General features: G+C 34.4%; 1 protein-coding gene across 1 annotated transcript; it reads right to left on the minus strand.

Moving 5' to 3' along the window:
* Positions 1 to 6,660: 6,660 nt before the first annotated feature.
* LOC125075177 (ruvB-like 2) lies at positions 6,661 to 15,208 on the minus strand. The gene is made up of 12 exons (XM_047686809.1): positions 15,104 to 15,208; positions 14,735 to 14,921; positions 12,710 to 12,826; positions 12,232 to 12,313; positions 11,864 to 12,026; positions 11,403 to 11,499; positions 10,912 to 11,043; positions 10,495 to 10,607; positions 9,442 to 9,662; positions 8,502 to 8,640; positions 7,807 to 7,918; positions 6,661 to 7,288 (listed from the first exon to the last, which is right to left on the minus strand). The coding sequence occupies exons 1-12, from the start codon at positions 15,107 to 15,109 to the stop codon at positions 7,257 to 7,259; spliced, it is 1,401 nt and encodes a 466-aa protein (XP_047542765.1). The 5' UTR covers positions 15,110 to 15,208; the 3' UTR covers positions 6,661 to 7,256.
* Positions 15,209 to 16,533: the final 1,325 nt, after the last annotated feature.

Raw genomic sequence — 16,533 nt, forward strand, 5'->3', positions numbered from 1 at the left:
AAAAATCTGGAAATTTCTAGAAACACTTGGAGTTGGTAAATCATCACATAACTCTCCTATTAAAATTGACGTTGAGCTTTTAAATAAGCACTTCTCTTCCCCTTTTGTACTCGATATTGTTGATGAAACATCGCACGCTTTCCGCTTTCCTCGCATCCAACTTCTAAATTTCCACCGTTTACATTCTCCTCTATCACTGAATGTGATGTTAAGAAGAACATATTACCCACGTCTTCGAATGCCGTTGGTACTGACTGCATAAGCCGTAAAATGATCATTCCTATCCTAGACATTATTGCTCCTACTATAGTGCACATCCTAAATTACTCCATCACCCATAGCACATTCCCTGATGCTTCTAAAGATGCTCATATCATACCACTTCTCAAAGAACCTAATCCTATCAATAACTCCGATTACCGACCGATTTCCATTATTCCGTTTCCTTCCAAAATTTTAGAAAAAATAGTTTTCCAACAGTTAAACACTTTCCTCAACAATCATTCCATCCTCAACCCTCTGCAATCCGGCTTCCGCGCGGGTCATAGTACGATCTCCGCTCTGGTTAAAGTTACGGATAACATTCGTGCAGCCATGGATAATAAAAAACTCACAATTCAGATTCTTTTGGATTTTAGCAACGCATTTAACTGTGTTGATCATGAATCCTTTTTGAGTTTGTTAGGTTCTATTAACATATCTCCATCAGTGGTAGATTGGTTTCAAAGTTACCTCAAGGGCCGACGACATCGGATTCATCATAATTAGACTTTCTCCTCATGGTGTAATGTCCAGGCTGGGGTTCCTCAAGGTGGCGTTTTATCTCCCTTACTCTTTTAAATTTTTAATGAAATCTATCACTTTATGCATTTCTTCTCTCTACTATATGTATGCAGACGATATCCAGATTTATCGACATGCAACGCTTAAAGATTTACCTGCAGCGATTGATACTATTAATGACGATCTTGTTTCAATCTCTGAGTGGAGTAAGCGATACGGGCTTAACATCAATCCAAGTAAATCGCAGGCATAATTGGTACTCCAGGCATGATCTCGAAAGTAGATTTATTAAATTTACCAGCCGTTCAATACAGAGGCACTACAATACCCTACTACTCCAACGTTAAAGATCTTGGTGTGTATTTAGACCAGACATTATCATGGTCAGTACAAATAAAAGAAGTCAGTAGGAAAATATTCGCTGCGTTGAGCTCATTACGGCGTATCCAATCTGTACTTCCAAATCCTACTAAAATTATGCTAGCAAACTCACTCCTTTTATCAATTCTATATTACGCAGATGCAAGCTATTGTAATTTCAGTAGTTCGGGATGGCAAAATAAAATTATGTTGTACCATAATGTTTCAATCTCTCTCTATATTTTTACAATGCCCCCAATCATCCAATTGTTTTCCTTATGACAGCTCAATCACTTTTAAAATAAGAAATAGTGTTACATGCCAGTATTAAATGCTATAAAATAATACCATAAGTTGTACAAATTATTGATCAATTAATTACAATAATAATTGTAATAATATGTAATAATAATAATGTGACATTATTAATGATATTATTAATTATGATATCCTATGACGTAGCACCGTATTGGAGGCTAGGGCTAGTCTCGTAACACTATCCTGATCTGACCGAGGACCAACTGAACAAACTTGAGCGACTTCAAAATATTGCTATTGCTATACGATTCATATTTTGCCTACGAAAATATGACCATGTCTCCGAATATCGTTCACGACTCAAGTGGCTTCCTATACGTCTTCGCCGGAACCTGCATATTCTTTCCCTTCTGTACTGTGCGCTATTTAACTATAGTTTTCCTACGTATTTAAGTGAAAAAATTTAATTTCTTGGGGATCCTTCTTTATTAAGATGTAAGCGGTACCTAACACTCAAAATGCCTGTTCACAAAACAAAATGCCCTTCCGGTAGATATAAAAAAGCTCCATCGATTTCAGCTTTTAAAAAAGCCGTTATAAACTATTACCTAAATAATAATTTAGACGACTTAAATTAATTTCCTTTATATAACATTTTAGTATCTTAATTATGTATTAGTGTATAATAGAGATATATATTATATATATACATATTTATATATGTAGTAAGTATAAGTATTAGTGTGTAAATATTTGTATGTAAGTTTATGATTGCTCTACGCCGATGGTTTTAAAAATTATCGCTCAGATTGGTTTGTTTGGTAGTTTACAACTTATAATTATTCAACATTTATTTTTTGTTTTTTTTTTATTTTACTAATTTTGTTTTACTTTTTTTTCTGTATGTTTCGTGTTGTCTGTGGTGTACAATAAAGTAGATTTTATTCATTTCATTTTTTCATGTTTTAACCATTAATTTTATAAACAATTTATCTAAATTATCTATAAATTTATCACGAAACATTTTTTTAACACTTACAAACTTTAAAAATTATAAAGGTACTCGTATAATCTTATTTTAGATTAAACCAATAGAGATAGGTATCCTAATTAAGTTAAGATACCGGCACCCTTCAGACCCTGCAACCTCGCTCTAAGACCAGACCCCTGATCATCATTACATAACTTGTTTGAAACAGATTTAGATATTATAACAAAATAAAAAAAAACAATCGATGGAAACTAGTGCCATCTAATAATAGTATTTCCTTTCTGTTACTAGATGGCGCTGTTATGTATCTGTTTTAATTCGTTATTAATTTCGCAGCCTACTTATTTGATAAGCCTTTTCATAATTGTCAGCTTAATCCATAGATAATACATATATACCTAATCATTTTACTTAACGGCGTTCAAACCAGATATCTGAAGGACTTATAGACATTTCTGTTCATGAAATAGTGGAATTTGCTTTAGATTATCCTGAAAATGAATGTATTTATGTAGGTTAAGGTAGAACATAATTACCTATTAGTTATTTAATTATTTATTTATTTTTTATTCTATTATTTTTAAGGAGCCTTTATAGGCAGCCTATATGTCGGCCCCATCGTTACACGCTAAATTAAGTCAAAATTAGTTCAACAAGTATGACTGAATCAGTTTGAGAGAATCACTAACATATTCATAGATTTTAATTGCTGAAATACTCGTAGGGTTACTAAGGATAGAATTAAAAGCACCAATATTAAACAAATTTATATTTAGTTCATATTTTAGTGTTTCTCTCAAACTGTGGTTACGGACACATGCCGATAACATGTGTCAGAAATCTTCCACTACACCACATACTTCACAGTTGGGAGTGTCACTTTTCCTCATTAGATGTTTAAACTTGCCTAATGGAATGTATCCAGATCTGAGTCTGAATGCTATAACTAACTTCCTTCTATTAATATTACTACATATTTATAAACCACGGTATCCGAGGAGGCTCGGATTGAATTGTCTTATACCAAATCCCCTTATCGAGTGATCTCTCATTGAAGTATTCGTTCCAAATTTTAGCACAAATATTTTTTTTTAAATCTAACTTACGGAACGTAAACTTTATTTTGGGAACGCCATGCATACTTTGTAAGTTTTGCCTTAATATGTTCCAACCTCTGGGCCATAACTTCCATCACATTATTTGAGTCTATTACATAAAAAGGGTATAAATAAAAATCAAACATCAAAAACTGTTAAATTAATGTTTACTTAAAACAATTTCATTATACTCTACATATTGATTTTTTCTAGACATTTAGTTCTTGTCGCGGTAGTGTTTAATGTTGACCAGAACCCAAGCGGGGATGGAGAGCCAGGCCACCACCATCGAACCAGCCAGGACAATTATCTCCTATAACAAAAAAAATACATTGCATTAAAATTAAATATGGCATGTTATGGAATTACATTTTGTACTTATCTTTATAAATCTAACCATCATCATCATCCTCTTATCCCAATTTTACTTGGGGTTGGTGCAGCATATCTTCTTCTTCCATACTTCTCTGTCGGACGTCATCTCACAAGTAACATTCTTTCTAACCATATCGTCTTTCACACAATCCATCCATCATTTCTTGGGTCGTCCCCTACCTCTATATCCATCCACGTCCATTCTCAAAACCTTTCTCACAAGTCATGCTCATTCCTTTGCATAACATGCCCTTCAAAACAAAGTATACTTTATTTAAGTAGGTTTTTATAATTTTGAATTTTATAAAACTATATTAAAACTAAAGCTACCACCGGTTTTGAATGTAGATTCAACGGAAATTCATTTTCAATACAAAGTTATGTCAGTTAAATACAATTATATATAATATAAATAGCTTTTTTATTTGAAATAGGTAGAGTGGTAAATGGGCCACTTGAAGGTAAGTGGTCACCACTTCCCATAAACATACGCTCATTTACTTACGTAACTGATAATCTATAGAAATATAGTTATTTTCTAAAGGAACAGGAATATTTGAGAATGATATGAAAAGCTATTATAGGATTTTATATGCTAGTCTTTAAATTTGATAGTAAATTAAACTGGCTCGGCTGTATTTTAACACAGAATAATGTCGGAGTATTTAGCAAATATGTTTACACTACTCTACGTGTTTATTTTAAAGAACATCATTTTTTCGAAAGAAAAATTAAATTTAATATTTTAAATTGATATCATGCTAAATATGGAATTGTTCGAATTTATTTTAGTATTGTTTAAAAGAGAAAAAGAAAAGGTTCTGTGTAGAAAATAACATATAAATAAATTATAATAGTAAATGTAAGGCTAGTATTCAAATAAACAATAAAATAATACTATTTGACTAGTGATTTCCTTTTTTTTTGTAACCAAAACAGTTCTTTTTTTTTCATTTCAATTTTGATAATAGCAAGTTGTACCTTCGACATATATACTTTTTAAAAAAGTAAATAATTATAAATTAAAAATAATTATTATATATGCTATAAATCATTTATTTTATAAATACATTTTTTTTTTCTTTGTAGAATGATATTTATTTATTTAAAATTTACTTAAAATAGCATTAAAATTAGGCTTTGTAGTGTGTTAATGTTCCTACACGGAATTAAAGTGTTCCGCAGTGTGTATTAGATATAGATAACCTATCTTTTTAAAAATTACGTAATAGACTAAATCAATTTTTACATTTGTTCAATTTTTTTTAGGCAAAAGTACTAATTGAAGTCCCAATATAATAAATTTCATTTTTCGTATTAATTATAAAGTAACTCTGTTATTGGTAAAATAATAAAAATATACAAAAACTTACTCCTTTAGAAACATTGGCCCTTGGCGGAATGGCGACTCCGCTCATATTTCTCTGCTGAACGACATTTTTAACGATTGTTGGGTTGGTCCTAAGAAGGTTCCTGATAGCCAGCATTTTGGAAAATGTATGAATTTTATGAAAACTCTACTAGGAATTTAATAGTCGATAACTCAAGCAATGAAAATTCACTAAATGTTACCAGTGATAGATTCCAAAAATCTTCTAAAAATTTTATTGCCATTTATAAAAATTCATGGAAAATGGTAGAAATAGATTAAATAGCTAATATTGAAAAAAAAATGTTATTCGAAATACATTTTTACATTAAGCAATATATTGCAGTACGTAAATTTTTTTTTTTTATATTTCTTTTAAGCACACAGACAAATTAGTAGCTGTTGTAAGTACATCTCTACTAATATTCTCTTTTATACTTTATTTTACTATAAAATAAGCGTACCTTTGACTGACACATTTTCACTAGTAAGCCGATTTTGATGACATTGAATCCCAGACATAGGTAACTTATAATTCACCCTTCAAGGATATTTGGGGATTAAGAGTACTAAGCAAGTTATTCTTTAATTTTGAAGTGGAAAATGTATAAATAAGTATAACAACAACAAACGTTACTGAAAGATAAGTTACAAAATACTATTATAAGTAATAAGAGATCGAATATATTAGAATCTCATACAGTGTTGCCATACTTTGTGAAGATATGAACACCAATATTAAGGAATACACTTATCCCCAATACTCCCCAAATCTATCGCCGTGGATTCCGTTTGAGCTGGACTAGTGATGGTGATATTTCTGATCAGCTAAAGAAAATTTATCCAATGATCAAGTGTAATAATAATTATTGATAATATGTTAATATGGTTTTATGCAACTCTCTCTGGGTAGATACCATCCACGCATCCTACCGCTACGGAGCAATTCTTAGTTGAGTTGATTTTGAATGATGATTGAGTAGTGTCGCTATCAAGGTGGCGCATTGGTATATAAGGAATGGTTAGTATTTCTGCCAGCGCTAAGGGCGCATTTTCATTGGTCGATAAGGCCCGCATTCGGGGTGCGGGAGATTTCTGTAACGCATGCCATAGGGCCCGCAAAGAGTTTATTGTTTTCACTGGTCGTCAGAGCCCGCATACGGGGTGCGGGTGATTTCTATAACGCATATATAAATATCAATATATGAATGCGGATATCACCCGCACACGTTTAATTGACTGAGTTATCGACCAGTGGATTTCATTGGTTGTTAGCTCGCATGCGGGTACTCCCCGCAATCGGGCTAACTACCGACTCAATCGACCAATGAAAATGCGCCTTAAATTCCATTGGCGATGGTGACAACTTACTATCTGCCCCATTGGAACATCCACAAACCTATATCATAAAAAATTAAATAAAAGTCAACTGTCGAATCGTATTTATTTTAATTATAAAATTAGCTTAAAGCTTAACAAAAGTCATCCTCTGTAAAGGTGCGTTCAGATTACACAACTCGTATGGCCGTTTACACTGGGCAACATTGCTGTAACAGTAATAATACCATATTTATGTAACGATTCGGACGACAATCACTCGAATTTATCGACATACGAAGAGTCGATCTGGGTCTTTTCAGCCCTGACCTTACAAAACACTTGAGACGGTAGAAACAGAACGTTAATTCATCTCGAGCTTAAATCTATTGGAAAAACCCACCCGCAGGTCTAGCACATAGCATCTCCAGGATGTAACTTTACTTTTTACGAAACCCTTTAACGCGACTCGCAGTTGTTAACCGGCAGAAATCGTCACGAAATAAATAGCGTTACAGTTTTGTTTAAATTTATTATTTGTTAATGTATAGCGAAAGCAACTTTGTTCCAAGCATGCCTGCTCCCCCCCTCCTCTTGCTTTTCTGAACATTAATGTTATTTAATCTGAACGCACCCAAATTATTAACACAATAAATTGTTTCGTATAAAGCATTTGGAATAATTGTCACGTCATTATTTTCATACGCTACTGAGCAACTTCCATCATCTGCGTTGCATCTGTGAACAAAAATTATTATTATTATACAATGCAATTATGTACAACCCGATCCCAATATCTGTGTAACCGGCGTCGATGACGTCACCTGCGTCTTGGTACGGTGTGAAAAACAAACATTAGTGAAAATATTAATAAGATTACTTTTTGTATAATGTTCGAAGTTGAATAAGTTTTGAAAAATGACATTTCTTATATAAAATTGGGGACTAAGGTGTCATGTCCATTGCGCCTGTAGGTATACTGGCTCATTCAGCCTTCAAGCCAGCACACAACAGTACTAAGTATTGTTGTTTGAGGATAGAACATAAATGATAAGTCAAAAGTCTACCAACCACGAAGAAAATCCACACTTTCTTATTATTAAATTTAATTATATATTTCAAAAAAGCGTTTCGTTAATTCTATTATCAAATGCGTGTATTAAAACGTTATTTAAATTGACAACAATTATATTCCATACAGTTGTATTATCTACCATTTTAGTAATATTTTTTTAACGCATGGCAACACAACTCACCTCCACCCCCGTCGTTGAACATAAATTCATCTTGATACTCTTTCAGGAACTGTTCGGAACGATGCTCGTCCAGGAATAATGAGTAGACCTTCTTAACATCTTCCATGCTGACCTGAAACAAAAATAACATAAGTTGTGTTTATGATGAAGTCCTCTTGAACGATTTCTGGTACGGTGAACAATATCAACGGAGAACAGAATATAAAATTATACTGCACATGTGTGTGTGCAAACAGAGGATTACTTCCAATGGAATAGTTTATATTTTTTATTGTGTATTAACGGCTGCTTCACAATATATTCATGATAATATAATGTTTATACAGAAGAATATACAAAAGTATTCCATAAGAGCTGATATACATACTATTAATACAAGAAATAAGAATAAACTTGTAACCCCTACTTTCCGTTTGAATACGGTACAGAGAACGTTTTTGGGCAATGGTATACGCATATATAATAAGATACCGGGAAATGTAACCAATTTACCATTTACAAAATTTAAAAAGTTTATTAAGACTAAATTAATAAATAAGTCTAATTATTCATTAAAAAATATTTTTTTAGAAAGAAACGCCAGGATTTAAGCTCGGGTTCCATCACAGGACACTAATTACTGTAAAAAAACAGCATTGCAAATCTGTTTATTTTTGTAAATTCGACCAATGGCGACCACTTGTAATAAAAACTACCTCGGACGCCTTCCTCCGCTTGGCCACCAGTGACGCAGTTGTTATCAGCTGTATCGCGTATCTCAGAGACGTTTCGGTTGCGACCCGGGTGAGCACCGTCAGTGCGTCCGCTGACATTTGACAGTCTTCCTCTTCGCATCTGTATGGTTAAAAAAATTAGATAAACAACTCTGACCTTGAATTGGCATAGCATCATTGGTCGTGATGAGATTAATCTTTGATATTAATTATAAATTTGTTATTGGAATTAAAGTGTATATAAGTAGTTAAGTGGAAAAGTGTTGAATTATAAATAGATATATTAGTCAGGAATTGTTTGTAGTGCATAATAAGACCTGAACTTGAATTGGCATGACATAATGATTTTTTTAATAGATTCATTGATTCAAGAGAAAGGTTTTTATGCATAATTCATGCACAATATAGTAGAGAAAAAGTTTTCTAAATTGACGTTCCAAATAAACCAATTGTTTGCACTTACATTGCAAATGCCGGCTCAACCCTACGAGATAGATCAAAATAATGTACTACGCTATTGTACACCTTAAAAAGGTCTTCAAAAAAGTTCGCGATGGTATAGGTCTATCTCTTAGGGATAACCTAAATAACTATTTTTTACGAGAACTAATGGTTAATTTACGAAGTGATTTTAAGCATTAATCCTTATCCAATTAAGTACCTTAAGTACATTGTGCATTTAATATAGATCAATATGACCATTTACAGCGTGTAATTTAAATGAATATTTTCAAAGATATTACAGATTTAAAATGCAGGGACATAACGGTTTGTATTGTCCAACGACTGAAAAGCTGTGAACGTTGTAAGACATTCTGTAGTATACTTAGTATCAGCATTGCACCCATGCGAAGCCGGGGCGGGTCGTTAAGTTACTTAATTGAGTTTTCACACTATTAACATTATATATCAAAATTCTCACCTAATATTTAAAATTTCTCTCAATTCCTGGTGGGAGTACGGTGTCGTTGGCACAATGATCATCCTGTCCAGGAGGTCGAGTGGTATTCCATGGGGACTCTTGTAGTTCGTTCCTCTGATGCGCGTGATGCCTCGATTCGTCGCCATGATCACGACCGGTGCCGTTTCAGATTCTAACGCTCGGTTTAGGAACGAGAAGCATTCAATGTCCAGCATGTGGGCCTGTGGGTATGAAGTACTCGTTCAGTGAGGTGCCAGAGACAGTTTCTAGTGAGATTTGGTCGTCTTTCTATCTGCTTATAGCCTATTTAAACTATAAGAGTAGGAATAAGTAACTTAGACTTTAAAAAAAAATCGGTCTTCGGACGAGCAAGTGAGCCACCTGATGGTAAGTGATCACCATCGCCATGGCGTTGTAAGAAATATTAACCATTCCTTACATCACCAATGTGCCATCAACCTTGGGAACTAAGATGTTATGTCCCTTATGCTTATTTTCACTAGCTCACTCACCCTTCAAACCGGAACACTACAATACCGATTACTGCTGTTTGGCGGTAGAATATCTGATGGGTGGGTCTACCACCGAGTACAAAATACTCAAAATACTTAGACATTGGATTGAAGCGATATCATTATGGATTCGCAGTAAATACGCTTTGAGTGTCAATGGTTGCTATCGGAAGTTTGGAAGTAATATTAAAATGGTATAAATATAGCCTATTTAAATGGAAGTAGGAAAAAAGATAAATAAACCTCAGATAGACGTACTTCATGCGATTCGCTAAAAACTCAGCTATATTGTGCTCTACTAAGAGTTTATGATTAATATATCTCTATTTATAATACAACACTATTACACTCAACCACTTATTTCCACTTTGATTTCACTACCAAAATTCCGATAACACTTTCGTCGACCTTCGAAACGCCATTTTTACGCAAATCCATAGTGAACATCATAGATCAATCAAGCTCTCGACCAATGATATCTCCTCTTATGATTGGAATAGTGTATAGATTTGCTTGTGCCTTAAATAAACAAACATGGTACCTCATCAATGAAGAGGACACCTGGTATCATTTCCGCCTTCCCCTCCTCCCTCCATTCCGCTACTTTGCTGTTGATTTGTTCTCGTATCTCCGACTTTATTTCTCCCGTGTCACCTGTAATGTATATTATATACATATAATGAAACAAAATAAATACATTTCTATATATCTATACACATAATAAAATTGGAGTGTCTGTTTGTAATATTAAAAAAAAACGCTTTTTATTGAATGCATATGCATGTATTTTTCAATTTTCGTCTGTTTATTCCGACTAATCTCTGGAACGGCTGGACCAAATATCTTTTTATACTGGGGGGTTTGAACCCAGGACCTCGCGATCTAGCCTCTAGACCAACCAGGCAGCCAATGTAACTTACACTATGTACGTATGTCTATAAGACTTAACTTCACTTACCAGAAAATAGCGCTAGGAAACCATGCGTTCTAGAATTGATGACGTCAACTTCGTGTAACGTCACCGTGTGGACGACTTCCTTACGCTTCTGGAGCTCGCCCTCCGGACACTGAACGAAGCGCGCTTGTTGACCTGGAAGTTGAAACAGTAAATACCTCCTCATTTTAAGACTGTTTTAAATAAAAAAAATACACATCACGTGCATAAATTAATAACACAAACGTAAACTAATATAATAAATAGCTAAACCAACCGGCTGGACCAAATAAGATTAAATTTACAAAGCAAACTTTAAGTCCAAGGGAGGACATAGCCTTCTGATGTCTAGCCTGGCCAACCAACCAACCAGTCCAACCCTTAAAATGGGTGACAGACACAAGACAGTAGAGAGGGGACGGAGAGAAGTGTCGGGATAAGAGAGCGTCATGACGTATGCCGTCAGTCGTGACGGATGAACGACGGGACGACCATAGATAGACAAATTGAGTCACCTGTTGCGTCGTAGTCTCTAGCGCGTGCGAAACTCCTTCCCAACTTATTGATCTTCCCCGTTGCCTTATCTATTGTTATGACGTCTCCGGCTTGAACCTGAAACAAAGGTTTTATAAATATATATTCTTAACGGCGAATGCATCAATACCTTAAGTAAGACATAAAAAAAAAAATTGAACGCAATCACCTCTAACAGGCTTGGGTTTACTTTTTCTTCACTTCGTACTGCCAAAGTTGGGAGCTGAGATTTTATGGTTCTTGTGTCTGCAGTTAGACTGACTTAGCCTTCAAACTGTACCACAACAATACCAAGTATTGCTACTGGCGCCGATTGCATGTTATGGCGCCTAAATGGTCAAGGTCGGCCCTGGCTACAGGTGAATATCCGATGAGTGGGTGGTACCTACCCAGACAGGCTTGCACAAAGTCCTACCACCAAGTAATTATTACTGTATATTACCTTCTCCTTGAGCAGCGAGTCGATCATCTTAGTTCCCATGTCGTAGTTGGTCTCCATGTCGGTCGTCTTGAGCGTGAGTCGTCCGGAGCGCGCGCCCCCTCCCCCCGCGGAGCGCTCCACCATCACCTCCACGACCTCGCCCTCGATTATCTCGGATTCCTCTCTGGAAATTTATTAAAAAAATTGATAATTAGAATAAAAAGAATTTAAGAAAGCATTTAAAGAATGTTGTCTGTCTGTCTGTCTGTATGTACTCATTGATCTCCGTAATTAATAAACAGACTTTCTTACGGTTTTCACAGGTGAATAGATCAGCTCAGCTGGACAGACCACAATGAGCAGCGAGTATTACTTAAAGTATAGCTTACTTGATCCTTATTCCAATCGATTTTCTTATGGACTGTGTCAACGCTTCTGTTTTGCTCATTTCCAGCGAGTATATCTCTGATCCTGAAATACATATAAAAGTCGAGTTAAGTACTGGCTTTTTCCACCACTCCGCTCCAATGTGTGGTGGATTCACACGTGGCAAAACTTCTCTGAAATTAAAGCCAGGTTTCACGAATTTTTCCGTCACCGCTGAGCAAGAGATAAATTACAAACACAAAATAAGCACATGAAACTTCTGTGCTCGCCTGGATTTGAATCTTCAATTATCGGCTAAGGTGCACGAGTTCTAACCACTGCACTGTCTTGGCTCCAAGGAATGTATTAAATTACTTTACGATTCCGATCACGTGACTCATTACGTCACGGCGTTCACACGTGTTATGTGTTGTCAATTATTATTATTCTTAATCGACGACATATATAATCACATTGGTATGCCTAGATATGAATACTCACCGGCCATGCTCGTAAATGGTGTATCTGGTCCAAGAGCTTGAGCCAAGCCCATAGCGATGGCTGTCTTCCCCGTACCTGGCTGACCGGCAAGCAACACAGCTCGGCCTGCTATTTTACCTACAAATAACATTAAAACACATTGATTATAATAAGTAATGGTACCGGATATATAACAGTGTCCATGCGAGTGAGCAAAGACAGGTACACTTTTCAAGTCAAATGGGATTTCTACAGACCGAAAAAAAATACCATTTCTTATTCTTCTATAAAAAGGGAAAAAACTATGTCACTACAAGACTGTGACCCAACATATGTTCAAATATATGTCCATTTGATTAATATTCCGCAAATAAATATATTCATAAACTATTACACAATTTATAACAATATAGGTCTCAGTGTGCAATTTCATGTAGATCGGGTACTGTCTATCCTAGCTAGGCTAATTCAATAACCTATGTTGAGGATAATCAGTCCTCGCCTTGCAACATCTTAGTTTCCAACATTGACACATTGGTAATGTAATAAATCTATCTATCAGACTATCAAAGGAGAAACCAAATAACATTTTATTAGCCCGCTGCTAATCGAGGTGGGTAAAGACAAATCATTATATGAAAATGAATATACAGTGGACCCCCCATAATTGGACAAACAGGGCAGTCTCAGACTATCGATAGTCAAAGACCCCTAATAGTCTGGAATACTTTACAAAATAGTACCTTGTAATCTGACAAATTACATTATTATATGTTTGTAGGGGTTGTCCGTACATATGTGTAGAAATAAAATTATTATATAAAACTGTAAGATATATATTTATGAAAGAACTTAGTCTGTAATGGTGAGTTACGCGCAGTACCGACGACCGATAGCGAACTGATTTATAAAATATAAGCGTAAATTATAAAAGTGAAGTAATTAGGTCACAACGAAAATGCAACCAAAAAAAAAAAAAAACTATTTAATTGTATGCGCTTGCTTGTACAATGTTATACTCTAAATTACAAAGAAGTGATAGCTATCACATGTAGTCAAATTCAAACTAAGCAATTAGAATCGAAACAAAAAAAACGCGTCGAGCACAATAGTGGCACCACCACTAATAGTAGGTTGGAACCTGCTCAATCGTGCATTATCTACATTAACGAACATTGTCAAAAAAATATTCAATAATAATAGACATGTCGGACTTCTGTGGGTGCCAGATTACCCGGTCCACTGTAAAAAACTTGAGAATATTACTTTACATAGGACAATAGACAATGATGTGTATGTTTAAGGATTGTGAACCACCAATATAGAAGGATCTATGTGCGGTATATATACATTTACATTGCATCAAACTATAAGTCCCTCGCTCTATATATGTTGAATGTTTGTTGATGTTTGTGTTTAGTCCATTTTGTTCATTCTTTTGTAAATATATTAAATGTAATAAAATTAAGTTGTGAATAGTTCAATTGATTGCCATTATCATCTTAATGTTTTTTGTTGTGTTGTGTTATTTAACAAAAAACTGATATCCTTTTAAAATTAGAATTTAAAAGGATATCAATAACTAGATTTTGTCGAATCTATGTCGGAATACAATACAATCAAAATTACCAAAAGTCTTATCACACTTATACAATACCAATAGTGATCGATGAGAAAAGGATTAGACATATAATTCACGACAGCGAAATTTGCTGAAATATGACTTTGATCATGTCTTCTAGCATTAGTGGTATATTCTGCGTTAACAAATAGCGTTTATTTATATGACCAACACTTTTGGTAGACCTTTACTCAATCCATACCAAGTAGAGACTGGTAGATACTTCATATTAATTTATACAAAATCCTCTGATTATTTATGTGTGGTTGTTTTATTTATGTGACAGTCTGTCAAAGACTAAAAAAAATTTTGGTCGAAACTTAGCTACTAAGTATCCAAAACCTTAAATAATAAAGTTTTGTATTGCGTTATTTTATAAACATATTTTTTTATTTATTTGGTTGCTATAGCGACGGCATTGTTACCTTCTCGAATCATCTGCAGGATGACGCCAGCCGCCTTCCTCGCCATTTTCTGGCCCACCATGCCCTGGGATATAGCTCTTGGTTCCAACGCATCGTCTAATCCAAGCCCGCGTATGTGAGAATGAGCGCCGATGCGTTCTATACGAGTTATTGACCTGACTTCTTGTACTTGCGCCGCTGCTAACGACTAGAATTACGTTTTAAAACATTTAAACACCTCATCGAAAGCTTAAAGCATTTTGAATGACAAAAATTTATAAAAAAACACATGATATTGGAGGTTATTTTAACAATGTTTACACTTCATTTGGTATTATTTGTGGTTATAAAGGAATTTAATAGTGTAACAATAAATTTAAGTATACTTACAGCCATTTTTAAGAACCACTTATTTGTAAAGAAATTACTTGTGATACAAATTACAAACTTTATATAAAATGTCCTGTTGCCGCAAAAATCAAACAATGAATGACAGTTATAATAAAATACTGTCAGTTTTGATCTGTTTGGAAACTGTTGCCCGGAAACTCAATTTAAATTAAAAAAAAAACATTTGATGATCAATTAATACAATATTTGATACAATTAAATATTAGTATTTTTTTAAACATTTATCATTTATAATAGTATGTTTTATTAATGGAAATTTTCTTTAATAATATTTTTTAATATAATTTTCTCAACTGACATGTGTGCCGTGGCTAATTTTTTTTGCTTAATATTACAAGACAAAAAAAAATTAGAATTATTTTATAACATTTGCGTGAAACAATTTTATTACAAGTTTTGATTGCAGTGACATTGGTTTCTACAATTCAATATTAGACGCAAAATAATATCAAGAGGATTAGTAGTTTTTCTGTATAACCGAAAAAAATCGTAAATTTCCATGCAACATAAATTTATTTTTATTAAACAATAAGCATCGTCAGACTATAAAGATACTACAACTGTTTTTTTTTAATTTAATAATGAGCGGGCCTGCTGGAATGGATCACCTCTTGATAAGTGGGTACCATCGCCCATAGACATTGGCGCTGTTAGAAATACATATTAACAATCCTTTACTCCACCAATGCGCCACCAACTTTGGGAACTAAGATGTTATGTCCCTTGTGCCTGTAGTTACACTGGCTCACTCACCCTTCAAACCAGAACACGACAGTACCAAGTATTGCTGCTTGGCGGTAGAATATCTGATGAGTGGGTGCTACCAGACGGACTTTCACAAAACCATATCACAAAGATACCTCTCTTTTGTCTCTACGTATTGTCGTGTAGCCAACTTTTTAGTTTATGTATCAAGATAAAATCTAGGCAGACCCGTCTTAAGGACAACAAACGCCTCCCGCCAAAAAAGTTTTTTTAGATACCTTCAACAGCGCCTCACTGATACACTTAAACTTTTAACGTACTTAAAACAATGATTAATATTCTTAATTTTAACTGTTTAAAAATAAACTGATTTTTCAATTTTGAAATAGTTACAAACTACAACAGTTTTTTGTGCCCATCATTTATAATAATTTTATGTGGTTTCCGTGGAATACAACAAGACGTGTTCCCCTGAAAACCGCTGCCATATTGCGTAACGTTTTTAAACGCAAGCAAAGTGGTATTATAAGTTTAATGTGTGTACATATGCACCTTCTTACGGCATCATAGCTCCTAAAAACGTTAGATTTTGATGTTTTTTTCGGTTTAAATGCAGTGGCGTAGCTAGGTGGGTAAGGGCCCCGGTGCATAAAAAAAGAAGCGGGCCCTCGCCCTCTTTTTAACGTATATTGGCATTCAAAATT

The sequence above is a fragment of the Vanessa atalanta genome, chromosome 30 (assembly GCF_905147765.1).
Source record: "Vanessa atalanta chromosome 30, ilVanAtal1.2, whole genome shotgun sequence".
In the NCBI taxonomy this organism is placed as follows: domain Eukaryota; kingdom Metazoa; phylum Arthropoda; class Insecta; order Lepidoptera; family Nymphalidae; genus Vanessa; species Vanessa atalanta.